At 37.3% G+C, this 15,926-nt stretch overlaps 1 protein-coding gene and 1 long non-coding RNA gene across 4 annotated transcripts in view; one reads left to right on the top strand and one right to left on the bottom strand.

The window, feature by feature from the left end:
- Positions 1–2,338: 2,338 nt before the first annotated feature.
- LOC106095252 (protein cortex) overlaps positions 2,339–15,926 on the top strand; it is a 116,783-nt gene continuing 103,195 nt past the window's right edge. Inside the window, exon 1 of one of the 3 annotated variants that reach the window (XM_059362862.1) lies at positions 2,339–2,584. In XM_059362862.1, coding sequence (XP_059218845.1) covers positions 2,501–2,584 — 84 coding nt within the window. In that variant the 5' untranslated portion in view covers positions 2,339–2,500. Of the gene's footprint in view, positions 2,594–15,926 lie in introns of all 3 variants that reach the window. The other 2 variants (XM_059362864.1, XM_059362859.1) reach the window with 2 other exon arrangements.
- LOC106094525 (uncharacterized) lies at positions 2,590–3,001 on the bottom strand. The gene is made up of 2 exons (XR_001222568.2): positions 2,904–3,001; positions 2,590–2,848 (listed from the first exon to the last, which is right to left on the bottom strand). It is a non-coding gene; the product is annotated as an uncharacterized LOC106094525 (long non-coding RNA).

The raw sequence follows: 15,926 nt of genomic DNA, 5'->3' as shown, positions 1-15,926 counted from the left end.
ATTTTTGTTTGTTTCTCTTTCGAGAAGAGCTCAATGATCGGAGATTTTTCTTTGGAAATGGAAAAGGAAAGCCAAATATAGCAACACACTCCAACCACTATGGGACGCGTTTCGTCTTTGATTAGACGATTTTTCAACCATATTAGGTGTGATGGCTTCAAGGGCCGTGCGTTGGTAAATATGTTTTTATACCCTCCACCATAGGATGGGCGGTATACTAATTTCGTCATTCTGTTTGTAACTACTCGAAATATTCGTCTGAGACCCCATAAAGTATATATATTCTTGATCGTCATGACATTTTATGTCGATCTAGCCATGTCCGTCCGTCTGTCCGTTCGTCCGTCCGTCTGTCTGTCTGTCTGTCGAAAGCACGCTAACTTCCGAAGGAGTAAAGCTAGCCGCTTGAAATTTTGAACAAACACTTCTTATTAGTGTAGGTCAGTTGGTATTGTAAATGGGCCATATCGGTCCATGTTTTGATATAGCTGCCATATAAACCGATCTTGGTCTTGACTTCTTGAGCCTCTAGAGTGCGCAATTCTTATCCAATTGGAATGAAATTTTGCACGACGTGTTTTGTTATGATATCGAACAACTGTGCCAAGTATGGTTCAAATCGGTCTATAACCTGATATAGCTGTCATATAAACCGATCTTGGGTCTTGACTTCTTGAGCCTCTAGAGGGCGCAATTCTTATCCGATTTGAATGAATTTTGTCACGACGTGTTTTGTTATGATAAACAACAACTGTGCCAGATATGGTTCAAATCGGATAATAACCTGATATAGCTGTCATATAAACCGATCTGGGATCTTGACTTCTTGAGCCTGTAGAGGTCGCAATTATGATCCGATTTGCCTGAAATTTTGTACGACGAATTCTCTCATGACCATCAACATACATATTTATTATGGTCTGAATCGGTCTATAGCCCGTTACATCTCCCATATAAATCGATCCCTCTATTTTACTCCTTGAGCTCCCAAAGGCGCAATTCTTATTCGAATTGGCTGACATATTACACAGGTCTCCAACATATAATTTAATTGTGGTCCAAACCGGACCATATCTTGATATCGCTCTAATAGCAGAGCAAATCTTTTCTTATATCCTTTTTTGCTTAAGAAGAGATACCGGGAAAAGAACTCGACAAATGCGATCCATGGTGGAGGGTATATAAGATTCGGCCCGGTCGAACTTAGCACGCTTTTACTTGTTTTTATTTTGAATCGTATTAATTGCGAAAACTTCTCTATTATACAATTACCACATTAACCACGCTCGACAACACTGTCCATTAGCTGTAGTTTTTCCAAATGCATGTGTTTTATTATTTGGAGAAGTTTTCGTGACTTTTTTCTGTGTTGTAGTTTGTTTGTTGTTGCATTTGTATTTAAGTAAAAGGGCGCGTAGTTATTGAAATTTTACAAACTGCCACCGACATTTGCGAGTAATAACAGAGCACAAAAAAATCCACCAGTTGCAGTTCTCTGGTGGCCAGTGGCCACCCGCAGAATTCCTCTATTGTGAATGGAAGTTAAACCTATTATTTATAAAATTGCCTGCTGAAAACTTAATAAATTTTATTTGACTTATATGTCCACACATGTTTTGCAGATTTTATTTATGAATTTAACAAATGTTTTCACTTTTGTTCTCGTCTAGTTCTGACAGGTTGACAAATGGCGTCACCAACTCATGGCAAACAAACAGACTTGCACTTGAATCATTTTTTGCTTTTTATTTTTGCCCTTCGTCTCTCTATCTCTATCCAGTATTACAATAAAACACATCAAATGCAATTTGTTCTGTTTGATTTTCCTTTTGGGTTTTCAATTTCGCAATAAATTTATTTATAATGTTGATTTAATTATAGACAGTACTAAACTCAAAGGGAAATATCTTCACTATGGTTTGGGCTGTGTTAAGTTGTCAATTGCTGTGTTTTATTTTGGTACAGGATATATAAGCCGTGAAGGGCAACAATAAAACGCAAACAAGTTTCCTGTGCAAGCCTGTTTGTTTGCCGTTTGCCAACCTGTCAAAACAATACGAGGAAAGAAGTTCAAATATTTGTAAAATTTATAACTAAAATTTATTAATTTATGGCAATCCTGAAGGGTGCACTGGTAATTTATCCAGAAATTCGTTGTCCGGGATAGATGTCATTTTTATACAAATTTCATTGCACTGCACTATATAGTACTAAAATAAAACACAGCTAATGTTTTTGAATGGTTTTTGTCATCACGTTCCACATAACGGCGCAACCGTGTCCATCACTATACGTACATTACTTTTACTTATTCTTTATTTTGAACGCTACTTCTCTTTCGGAACTGTTTTGTTGTAGCATAGGCAAGCGATTGATTGGGTCACATACCAAAAAAAAAAAAAAAACAAAAGCACTGTCATATTTACCTAAGTAACTGCAAACGTTTCAAATACATTTCTTCAAATCGATATTAAAACGAAACAAATATATTTTAAATGTTATGTGTGATAGGTGCAAGGAAGACCCTGCACCGAAGAACATGATGATAACTGTGAAGAAAAGAACCGACCAGTGGGAGAACGAGGTAACGACGGTAAGAACTATGCTTTTATTTGAAATTTTAAAGGGCATTAGCGTAGTGTGTGGTATCAGCAGCAAATGCCACAGCAAAATTCCAACTTAGCGCAGAAAGGCGTCGTTGATTACGGCTATGGTGGGATTATGAGAGAAGTGTGAATGTGCCCCGTTTGTGTCTATTAATGTGTTGTACACTCAATATGTTGGGACTTAGTAGGCCAGTAGGAGTTTCATTTGTCTCAGATCTTCGGGGATCTGCATAACTGCTGATCTAAAAAATCCCAACCATATTAGGTGTATTTGTACAGTGATCAGGGTTTCTGTACCTGGTGAAACTGGTGCTGAGAATCCTTCTTTTGTTCACTTTTGGGGTTGGCTGCGGTTGAGTTTGGAATCACACACTAAGCACTCCCACTTAACTAATGAGCTGTGGGTTCTAGACTGAATTTGGAAATGCTATAACAGATGTATTAATTCGAATCAATATGATGAATACTGACGAGTGAGCTGGGCGAATGAATGGTGGCATGTACATCTGATCTATTACAAAAAGGTCTACAACTAATGTTGGTTTCGTCGGCACTGAATAAACTGCAACTAAATACGTGGTGTACTCGGCCGTAACTGTGATTCAACCTTGCATCTGCTATTACATTTGCCCATGTTCTATTGATTGAATTTTTTTGCACCAAGTTATTGGATAATGCACACATACTACATTAATACATACGTAAGTATGTATACTAGACCACATCAAATTGTGTGGTGCCGAAGATTTTTGCAAATGTGGCCACTCAAATCTAACAGTTGATCTGTTTATGTCTTATTGGTTATCAGTGCCAACACCAGCTTCGTCCCATTTTTAGGAATCACGGAAGCCATTTTTTCCAGAGTGTTTAATATTGAAATAATAACACCGAATTACAAGTATGGATGCCATCACAAACCATAGGGCAGCTTCAAAGTGGAATCATGTGAACATAACATCTCACAAGAAAATCTCCACACATGACGAAACGAGCAATAATTTTTTTGCATGCGTCTCAAATGATACGGTTTCTTAATTTACGAATTGAAACATCTAAAATATCCACTTATTTGCTTGTTTCTTCTTTATGCATGTGTATTTTTTCTATTTTTTCCGAATTTGTATGTTTAAATGCTATATGATTTGAAAACGCACAACATAGTCCAAAACCCGTACCTATTGTGGGAATCGTAGAGGAAATCGCTATGCAAAATTTTTAGAAAATCGTTTGCCAAATGCGTTTGCTTAGTTTCACATACGTATATGACAAATTCAATACTTATTTCAAAAGACATAAGAGAAGCTTTCTTTCCAAATTTTGTGATTATCGGTTAACAATTGTCCAAATTGTTGCGGTATTAGTTAAAATCGAACAAAAAGAGCTATGTATATCTTAGGTGATTTTTATACCCTCCACCATAGGATGGGGGTATACTAATTTCGTCATTCTGTTTGTAACACCTCGAAATATGCGTCTAAGACCCCTTAAGGTATATATATATTCTTGATTTTCATGACATTTTAAGTCGATCTAGCCATGTCCGTCCGTCCGTCCGTCTGTCTGCCGAAAGCACGCTAACTTTCGAAGGAGTAAAGCTAGCCGCTTGAAATTTTGCACGAATACTTTTTATTTGTGTAGGTCGGTTGGTATTGTAAATGGGCTAAGTCGGTGCATGTTTTGATATAGTTGCCACATAAACCAATCTTGGGTCTTGACTTCTTGAGCCTCTGGAGGGCGCAGTTCTTATCCGATTTAACTGAAATTTTGCACGTAGTGTTTTGGTAGCACTTCCAATAACTACGCTAAGTGTGCTTTACATCGCTCTATGTTTTGATGTAGCTATCATATAAACCAATTTTGGGTCTTGACTTCTTGAGCCTCTAGAGGGCGCAATTCTGGTCCGATTTAACTGAAATTTTGCACGTGGTGTTTTAGTAGCACTTCCAACAACTACACTAAGTATGGTTTTAATCGGTCCATGTTTTGATATAGCTACCATATAAACCGATCTTGGGTCTTGACTTCTTGAGCCTCTAGAGGGCGCAATTCTGGTCCGATTTAACTGAAATTTTGCACGTGGTGTTTTAGTAGCACTTCCAACAACTACACTAAGTATGGTTTTAATCGGTCCATGTTTTGATATAGCTACCATATAAACCGATCTTGGGTCTTGACTTCTTGAGCCTCTAGAGGGCGCAATTCTGGTCCGATTTAACTGAAATTTTGCACGTGGTGTTTTAGTAGCACTTCCAACAACTACACTAAGTATGGTTTTAATCGGTCCATGTTTTGATATAGCTACCATATAAACCGATCTTGGATCTTGACTTCTTGAGCCAGTAGAGCGCGCAATTCTCATCCGATTTGGCTGAAATTTTGTACAACGGCTTCTCTCATGACCTTCAACATACGTGTCTAATAAGGTCTGAATCGATTAATAGCTTGAAACAGCTCCCATATAAACCTATCTCCCGATTTTGCTTCTTGAGCTCCTACAAGGCGCAATTCTTATCCGAATGAACCGAAATATTACACAATGACTTCTACAATGTTCAGCATTCATTTATGGTCTGAAGCGTACTATAACTTGATATAGCTCCAACAGCATAACAGTTCTTATTCAATATTTGATTCAATATGCGATCAATGGTGGAGGGTATATAAGATTCGGCCCGGCCGAACTTAGCACGCTCTTACTTGATTTAGAGCTATTATCTTTTTGGCGACACTGGTTTAAACCACTCACGCACGTTTCGTGTTTTGTTTCACTGCCAAACATCTTCAAAATGGTCTACAATTTAACCATAAATCGTCTTACAAACGAACAAGCTTGCAAATTATTAAATTTTATTATCAAAATGCGTGATCAGTTAAGAAAGTTGATCGCGCGCTTCTTCCATTTAGCGGCGAAGCTGATTTTTGGCTCAATGCGTACATAAATAAGCAGAATTGTGAATTTGATGTGAAGATCAGCCATAAGTCACACTTTGGTGCTATTTATGGGCTAGTGGCATCATTGGATCGTACTTCTTCAAAGATGATGCTAATCGTAAACGGTACCTTGTAAACAGCTGAGTACAATTTTTTCTCGCGAAGTGCACTGTCAACCCCAGTTTTGGTTGTGTTTGTGTATTATAGTTATTAACCATGACACAAACAACGAAAAATGGCGCGAACTAGTAACATACAAAAAATCAGAGTTGCACTAACCACTGATTTTGACAGTTAGTGTACTCACTATTTTGTTGTTGGGCAACTGCCACTACCTGTAAATTAATATATCTTGGTCTATACAGACAAGCCCGCTTTAATTGACTTTTTGGAAGACAACACTGAAGCATTAATTCGTGATATACCGGCCGAAATGTTGGAATGAGTATGCCAAAATTGGACTAAGCGGATGGACTATTTGAGGCGCAGTCACGGTCAACATTTGCATGAAAAAACCTTCATATATTAAATTATATTGACCGTACTATCGATTCAATAAAGATTCATTAATTTTTCTGCATTTAATATGTTTTTTTATACCCACCACCGACGGATGGGGGTATATTCTTTTTGTCATTCCGTTTGCAACACATCAAAATATCCATTTCTGACCCTATAAAGTATATATATTCTTGTTCAGCGTAAAAATCTAAGACGATCTAGACATGTCCGTCCGTCTGTCCGTCTGTCTGTTGAAATCACGCTACAGTCTTCAAAAATAGAGATATTGAGCTGAAATTTTGCACAGGTTCTTTTTTTTTGTCCATAAGCAGGTTAAGTTCGAAGATGGGCTATATCGGACTATATCTTGATATAGCCCCCATATAGACCGATCCGCCGATTTAGGGTCTTAGGCCAATAAAGGCTACATTTATTATCCGATTTTGCTGAAATTAGGAACAGTGAGTTGTGTTAGGCCCTTCGACATCCTCCGTCAATTTGGCCTAGATCGGTCCAGATTTGGATATAGCTGCCATATAGACCGATCCTCCGACTTAGAGTCTTAGGCCCATAAAAGCCACATTTATTATCCGATTTTGCTGAAATTCGGGACAGTGAGTTGTGTTAGGCCCTTCGACATCCTCCGTCAATTTGGCCCAGATCGGTTTAGATTTGGATATAGCTGCCATATAGACCGATCCTCCGATCTAGGGTCATAAGCCCACAAAAGCTACATTTATTACCCGATTTTGCTGAAATTTGGGACATTGAGTTGTCTTAGGCCCTTCAACATCCTCCGTCAATTTGGCTCAGATCGGTCCATATTTGGATATAGCTGCCATATAGACCGATCTCTCGGTTTTAGGTTTTGGGGCCATAAAAAGCGCATTTATTGTCCGATATTGCCGAAATTTGGGACAAAGAGTTAAGTTAAGCCCCTCCACATATTTCTTCAAGTTGGTCTAGATCGATCAAGATTTGCATATAGCTGCCATATAAACCGATCTCTCGATTTAAAGTCTTGGCCCCATAAAAGGGGCCCCGATTGCGATTGAAATTTGACACACCGACTTATGTTATCGACCGGCATTTCGGTTTATTAGAAAGCTATTTCAGTTTATAAACCGAGTTGTACAAAATTTCAGCCAAAATCGGTTTAGAATTGTGCCTTCTGTATGATCAACAAGTAAAAGTGTGCTAAGTTCAGCCGGGTCGAATGTCGGGAACCGACCACCATAGATTCGGCTTAAAATGTATACAAAATAAATTTAGTTGTAGGCCATAATTTGATTCTACATACTAAACTTCTGTCAATACAGCAAAAGTTAAACCGAACAAGGATTATCGAGAGATCGGTTTACATGGGAGCTATATCAGGTTATAGACTGATTTGGACCGTACTTGGCACAGTTATTAAAAGTACTAACAAAATACTACAAGCTCAATTTCGGACAAAAATTGTAGCTTGAAAAGGCTCAAGAGTCACATCTGGAGATCGGTTTATATAGGAGCTATATCAGGTTATAGACCGATTCGGACCGAACTTGACACAGTTGTTGGAAGTCTTAACTAAACACTTTGTGCAAAATTTCAGTCAAATCGGACAAAAATTGGGGCTTGTAAGGGCTCAAGAAGTCAAATCGGGAGATCGGTTTATATGGGAGCTTAATCAGGTTATAGACAGATTCGGACCGTACTTGACATATTTGTTGGAAGTCTTAACAAAACAACATGCGAAATTTCAGCCAATTCGGTCTAAAATTGCGGCTTCCAGGGGCTAAAGAAGTCAAATTAGAAATCCCCAACGACCTACATCAATATTAAGTATCTGTATTTCTAGCAGCTATCTTTACGCGTTCAACTGCTATCGTGATTTCGACAGTCGGACGTACTGACATTGCTATATCCACTCAGAACATCGAGACGATCACGAGTATGTCTTAGACGAATATTTCGAGGTGTTACAAACGGAATGTCTAAATTAGTAAACCATCCTATGGTGGTGGGTATAAAAGGCATAATCGGGAGATTTTTTTATATGGGAGCTATATAAGGTTATGAACCGATTTTGACTACGCTTGGAATAGTTGTTGGTCAAAACAAAAGACTTGAAAAATGTTAGTCAAATCGGATAATAATTACGCTTTCTAGAGGTCCAAGAAGTGAAGATCTGAGATCGATTCATATGGCAGCTACATAAAAACATGAACCGATATAGCCTACTTACAATCCTAATCAACCTAGACTGATGGGAAATATGTGCGCAAAAGCACCAATCTGTACTCCTTTCAACGTTAGCGTACTTTCCGCAGACAGACCAACGGACATGGCTATTTCGACTTAAAATGCCATGGCGATGTGGATTATATATACTTTATGGGGTCTTAGACCAATATTTCGATGTGTTACAAACGGAATGGCTATGTTAGTATATCCCCATCCTATGGTGGAGGGTATAAAAATAACAGTCAAAACCGCATAACTGTATACGCTTTAATGAAAAATACGTCTTAAGATAAACTTGATGGGATGACCCATTAATTTTTGGTTTTTTGTACAACGGCTTCTCTCATGACCTTCAACATACGTGTCTAATATGGTCTGAATCGATTAATAGCTTGAAACAGCTCCCATATAAACCTATCTCCCGATTTTGCTTCTTGAGCTCCTACAAGGCGCAATTCTTATCCGAATGAACCGAAATATTACACAATGACTTCTACAATGTTCAGCATTCATTTATGGTCTGAAGCGTACTATAACTTGATATAGCTCCAACAGCATAACAGTTCTTATTCAATATTTGATTCAATATGCGATCAATGGTGGAGGGTATATAAGATTCGGCCCGGCCGAACTTAGCACGCTCTTACTTGATTTAGAGCTACTATCTTTTTGGCGACACTGGTTTAAACCACCCACGCACGTTTCGTGTTTTGTTTCACTGCCAAACATCTTCAATTTGGTCTACAATTTAACCATAAATCGTCTTACAAACGAACAAGCTTGCAAATTATTAAATTTTATTATCAAAATGCGTGATCAGTTAAGAAAGTTGATCGCGCGCTTCTTCCATTTAGCGGCGAAGCTGATTTTTGGCTCAATGCGTACATAAATAAGCAGAATTGTGAATTTGATGTGAAGATCAGCCATAAGTCACACTTTGGTGCTATTTATGGGCTAGTGGCATCATTGGATCGTACTTCTTCAAAGATGATGCTAATCGTAAACGGTACCTTGTAAACAGCTGAGTACAATTTTTTCTCGCGAAGTGCACTGTCAACCCCAGTTTTGGTTGTGTTTGTGTATTATAGTTATTAACCATGACACAAACAACGAAAAATGGCGCGAACTAGTAACATACAAAAAATCAGAGTTGCACTAACCACTGATTTTGACAGTTAGTGTACTCACTATTTTGTTGTTGGGCAACTGCCACTACCTGTAAATTAATATATCTTGGTCTATACAGACAAGCCCGCTTTAATTGACTTTTTGGAAGACAACACTGAAGCATTAATTCGTGATATACCGGCCGAAATGTTGGAATGAGTATGCCAAAATTGGACTAAGCGGATGGACTATTTGAGGCGCAGTCACGGTCAACATTTGCATGAAAAAACCTTCATATATTAAATTATATTGACCGTACTATCGATTCAATAAAGATTCATTAATTTTTCTGCATTTAATATGTTTTTTTATACCCACCACCGACGGATGGGGGTATATTCTTTTTGTCATTCCGTTTGCAACACATCAAAATATCCATTTCTGACCCTATAAAGTATATATATTCTTGTTCAGCGTAAAAATCTAAGACGATCTAGACATGTCCGTCCGTCTGTCCGTCTGTCTGTTGAAATCACGCTACAGTCTTCAAAAATAGAGATATTGAGCTGAAATTTTGCACAGGTTCTTTTTTTTGTCCATAAGCAGGTTAAGTTCGAAGATGGCTATATCGGACTATATCTTGATATAGCCCCCATATAGACCGATCCGCCGATTTAGGGTCTTAGGCCAATAAAGGCTACATTTATTATCCGATTTTGCTGAAATTAGGAACAGTGAGTTGTGTTAGGCCCTTCGACATTCTCCGTCAATTTGGCCTAGATCGGTCCAGATTTGGATATAGCTGCCATATAGACCGATCCTCCGACTTAGAGTCTTAGGCCCATAAAAGCCACATTTATTATCCGATTTTGCTGAAATTCGGGACAGTGAGTTGTGTTAGGCCCTTCGACATCCTCCGTCAATTTGGCCCAGATCGGTTTAGATTTGGATATAGCTGCCATATAGACCGATCCTCCGATCTAGGGTCATAAGCCCACAAAAGCTACATTTATTACCCGATTTTGCTGAAATTTGGGACATTGAGTTGTCTTAGGCCCTTCAACATCCTCCGTCAATTTGGCTCAGATCGGTCCATATTTGGATATAGCTGCCATATAGACCGATCTCTCGGTTTTAGGTTTTGGGGCCATAAAAAGCGCATTTATTGTCCGATATTGCCGAAATTTGGGACAAAGAGTTAAGTTAAGCCCCTCCACATATTTCTTCAAGTTGGTCTAGATCGATCAAGATTTGCATATAGCTGCCATATAAACCGATCTCTCGATTTAAAGTCTTGGCCCCATAAAAGGGGCCCCGATTGCGATTGAAATTTGACACACTGACTTATGTTATGCTTTTCGACATCCGTGTGGTATATAGTTCAATAACTTTTACTTATTAGTATCTGGTCCAAATCGGAGCATAGCTGCTATGGGACATAAGGTAAGAATTTTGCACCGGATTTTGAGGAAAGGTGGTTCACATATATATCCGAGGTGGTGGGTATCCAAAGTTCGGCCCGGCCGAACTTAACGCCTTTTTACTTGTTTTTAACTTTCCTATAGCTCCTAAAAAATCACCCTTTAAAATCGACACACATAACAAATGTCGTAAAAGAACACATTATGCGACAATTTCAGAAAATCAGTTAAGAAATAAGCCGATAAGGGCTCTTAAAGATAAAATTGGGTATTACGAAGACTGCTATATAAGTTTCTGGCCAAGTAATGAAAATTCAATTTTTATCATCAAAAATGGGTTTAATGTTTTTAAACAAAATCTCCAACAAGATCTATATACAATACTTTTGCATGCGCTCAAACCAATATTTTTTACTCTAATAGAGACATCTCCAAATCATGGTTATTCAGCGTTTCAACCAGGGCTGCGGAGTCGGATTCAAGCAATTTTGCCCGGAGTCGGAATCGACCGGCATTTCGGTTTATATGAAAGCTATTTCAGTTTATAAACCGAGTTGTACAAAATTTCAGCCAAAATCGGTTTAGAATTGTGCCTTCTGTATGATCAACAAGTAAAAGTGTGCTAAGTTCAGCCGGGTCGAATGTCGGGAACCGACCACCATAGATTCGGCTTAAAATGTATACAAAATAAATTTAGTTGTAGGCCATAATTTGATTCTACATACTAAACTTCTGTCAATACAGCAAAAGTTAAACCGAACAAGGATTATCGAGAGATCGGTTTACATGGGAGCTATATCAGGTTATAGACTGATTTGGACCGTACTTGGCACAGTTATTAAAAGTACTAACAAAATACTACAAGCTCAATTTCGGACAAAAATTGTAGCTTGAAAAGGCTCAAGAGTCACATCTGGAGATCGGTTTATATAGGAGCTATATCAGGTTATAGACTGATTCGGACCGAACTTGACACAGTTGTTGGAAGTCTTAACTAAACACTTTGTGCAAAATTTCAGTCAAATCGGACAAAAATTGGGGGGCTTGTAAGGGCTCAAGAAGTCAAATCGGGAGATCGGTTTATATGGGAGCTTAATCAGGTTATAGACAGATTCGGACCGTACTTGACATATTTGTTGGAAGTCTTAACAAAACAACATGCGAAATTTCAGCCAATTCGGTCTAAAATTGCGGCTTCCAGGGGCTAAAGAAGTCAAATTAGAAATCCCCAACGACCTACATCAATATTAAGTATCTGTATTTCTAGCAGCTATCTTTACGCGTTCAACTGCTATCGTGATTTCGACAGTCGGACGGACTGACATTGCTATATCCACTCAGAACATCGAGACGATCACGAGTATGTCTTAGACGAATATTTCGAGGTGTTACAAACGGAATGTCTAAATTAGTAAACCATCCTATGGTGGTGGGTATAAAAGGCATAATCGGGAGATTTTTTTATATGGGAGCTATATAAGGTTATGAACCGATTTTGACTACGCTTGGAATAGTTGTTGGTCAAAACAAAAGACTTGAAAAATGTTAGTCAAATCGGATAATAATTACGCTTTCTAGAGGTCCAAGAAGTGAAGATCTGAGATCGATTCATATGGCAGCTACATAAAAACATGAACCGATATAGCCTACTTACAATCCTAATCAACCTAGACTGATGGGAAATATGTGCGCAAAAGCACCAATCTGTACTCCTTTCAACGTTAGCGTACTTTCCGCAGACAGACCAACGGACATGGCTATTTCGACTTAAAATGCCATGGCGATGTGGATTATATATACTTTATGGGGTCTTAGACCAATATTTCGATGTGTTACAAACGGAATGGCTATGTTAGTATATCCCCATCCTATGGTGGAGGGTATAAAAATAACAGTCAAAACCGCATAACTGTATACGCTTTAATTAAAAATACGTCTTAAGATAAACTTGATGGGATGACCCATTAATTTTTGGTTTTATTCAATGCAATTGCATTCGCTTGAGCGAAAAATCACTTAGCTGAAAATACCACAAAACTCAGAAAGGTTTTACACCACAAATTTCATTTTAGGAGGCCACCGTAGCGAAGATGTTAGCATGTACGCCTATGACGCCGAACGCCTAGGTTCAAATCCCGGCGTAAAAATCAACAAAATTTTCAGCGGTGGTTATCTCCATATTAATGTTGGCTACATTTCCAAGGTATCATGCCATGTTAAAACCTCTACAACAAGTGGTGTCGCTATGTGGCACGCCGTTGGGACTCGGCATAGCAAAGGAGGCCCCTTATCATTAACTTTAATCGGACTGCACTCATTGATATGAGTTCCCCTGTTCCTTAATGGAATCCTCATGGGAAATTTAGTTTAGTAGTAATTCCGTTTTATATGATAGTGAAATCGCATAGCTGAAAAAGTTATTTTTATTTTCATAAAAATCGGTTCAGATTTAGATAAAGCTCCCGTGTATAACTTTCATCCGATATGGACTTTAAAGCCTTTAGTAGCCACAATTTTGGTCCGATCTACAGAATTTGGCATATGGTGTTTTATTTGACAATCAAATATGAGTACAAAATTTCATCAAAATCCATACAGATTAAGATATAGCTCCCATTTATATCTATCATCCAATATGGCCTTTTAAAGCTGTAGAAACCACATAATTAATTAAGCGTGGGGTGTTTTATTTGCCGTCCCAGTATGTATACAAAATTTATCAAAATCGGTCCAGATTTCGATATAGCTCCCATATATACATTTCATCCGATATGGCCTGTAGTAGGCACAATTTAGGCCCTTTCATCAGAAAATCTTATAAGGTTTTCTTTGATATTTCAATAAGTATGCCAAATTAAAGTCTGACTAGATTTGAACATAGGTGTTATATACTAAAATTAGTAGGTAGACTCGGGGGTATGGGGAATTATAAAGTCGGCTCCGCCGGACTTTTGTCTTTCCTTAAGGGTTTTCAACTAAAGTTATTTCATACATGATAAGTACGTTGACATGAAATTCGCTTGTACTTATGCTTTATGGCTTAACTGAAAAATAATTTCACTTACCCGAATTACGCTAAAATGAAAATTACGGATAAATGAAACCAAATTGATGCATTTTTAGCGTTTTGCGTTAGCTTTCGACTTATTGTTATGTCTATGCTAGAACGTTGTATAAAATGTTGCTGTTTTTAAATTCAAGCTAGAGGTGTTTTTGTTTTTTTGAAGCACGGAAAAGAATTACGCCTTCAAGAGCCTCAGGAAGTACAATCAGGAGATTCGTTTATATGAGAACAATATTAGGCTGTAAACGGTTCCAGCCATGCTTAGCACAATTTGTGGCAGTCACTGCAAAACTCCTTATACAAGATTTTTGCAAAAGCGGGTAAGAACTGCACCCTATAGAGGCTCAAGAAGTCAAGATCCGATATCGGTTTGTATGACATCTATATCAAAACATGAACCATTTTCAATCCCACCTGAACTAAACGAATAAGACAACCAACCTGCACTAACGGACAGACAGACGGACTTTTCTAAATGGACTGAGAATGTCAAGACGATCGAGAATATATATTAATACTTTATGGGTTCTCAGATCAATATTTCGATGTGTTACAAATGGAATAACGAAATTAGTATACGGAAACAAAAAAAAAAAAAAAAAAAAAAACAGAAAGACCCCGAGCTTGAATTGAAAAACAGCAAATTTAAAAAATGAAGAAGTCATAATATCGAGGACATTTTTCTTAGAGCAACTTTTGACGAAATATTTAAAGAATGTTTCAATAATTGTTTTCACAAAAATGACATTAAAAATTGAATAAAAGAGTTTCCAAAAATTTTATCTTAAGAAAAAATTGCATTAAAATGTTATCTTTAAAACATGTCGTTAAAATTTAGTATTTAAAAATATCATTGAAATTTTGTCTTAAGAGAAAATTGTATTGAAATTTTGTCTTAAGAGAAATTTGCATTGAAATTTTGTCTTCAGAAAATTTTGAGAAAAATATCAATAAAAGAAGAGCAAAAGAGTTTTGCAACAACATACTTTTGCTGACTTTTAAATGTTTTTGCTGTGCTATTCTTTGCATAGAAGGCATTAAACAATGGTATAAAACCGGACAATATCCTGCAATGGAGTCTCAATAAAATTTGTCTTTAAAAATTTCTGTGAAATATTGTCTTAAGAAATGTACTTAAAATTTTGTTAAAAAGATTTCATTAAAAAATTCTTTAGAAAAAATATATTAAAATTTTGTTTAAAAAAACTTTGTTGAAGTTTTGTGCTTGGGAAAGATGTCATCAATAAATTTTTGTGTTTTAAAAAAATTTCATTAAAGTTGTATGCTTTAGAAAAAATTTCATCGAAATTTTCTTTAAATTAAAAATTGCGTTGAAATTTTGTTTTGGGAAAATTTTATTAAAATCTTGTCGGTATATAGAATTTTGAAAATCTGCCTCTTTCACTCTCTTTTTAGTTTGGAATTCTTTGATATCATTCTGAACACGTTAAATTTTAGACAACAAATAAAAGCTAGCTTTTTAAATATGGGCCGTTGGCCCAACTCTTTCATTCCAAGGAGAGACCCTTTCAAAAATGTGAAATCTTTCCTGATGACACGAAACTCAATCCCTTGTTGCTGACAGTGCTGCCCACTGGAGGAAGTAAAACACATCTTAGCTAGAAGTAAAAAAATCTTAGTACAATATTTACTTACAAACGAACTCCGATTGGTACTAAAATCCTTCCATTCTCTTTTGAAAAGTTCGAATTTTGCCGAACCGCTCTCACTGAGGCAAAAATCGATTTTGCACGTGGAACAAGTAAAAACCAAAAAAAAAAAACAAGTAAAAGCGTGCTAAGTTCGGCCGGGCCGAATCTTATATACCCTCCACCATGGATCGCATTTGTCGAGTTGTTTTCCCGGCATCTCTTCTTAGGCTAAAAAGGATATAAGAAAAGAGTTGCTCTGCTATTAAAACGATATCAAGATATGGTCCGGTTCGGACCACAATTAAATTATATGTTGGAGATCTGTGTAAAATTTCAGCCAATTCGTATAAGAATTGCGCCCATTGGGGCTCACGAAGTAAAATAGAGAGAACGATTTATATGGGATCTGTATCGGGCT

This window comes from Stomoxys calcitrans, chromosome 1 (genome assembly GCF_963082655.1).
Source record: "Stomoxys calcitrans chromosome 1, idStoCalc2.1, whole genome shotgun sequence".
NCBI classification, from domain to species: domain Eukaryota; kingdom Metazoa; phylum Arthropoda; class Insecta; order Diptera; family Muscidae; genus Stomoxys; species Stomoxys calcitrans.
Note: the sequence above shows the minus strand (reverse complement) of the source record. Positions and strands in the feature narration are given on the sequence as shown.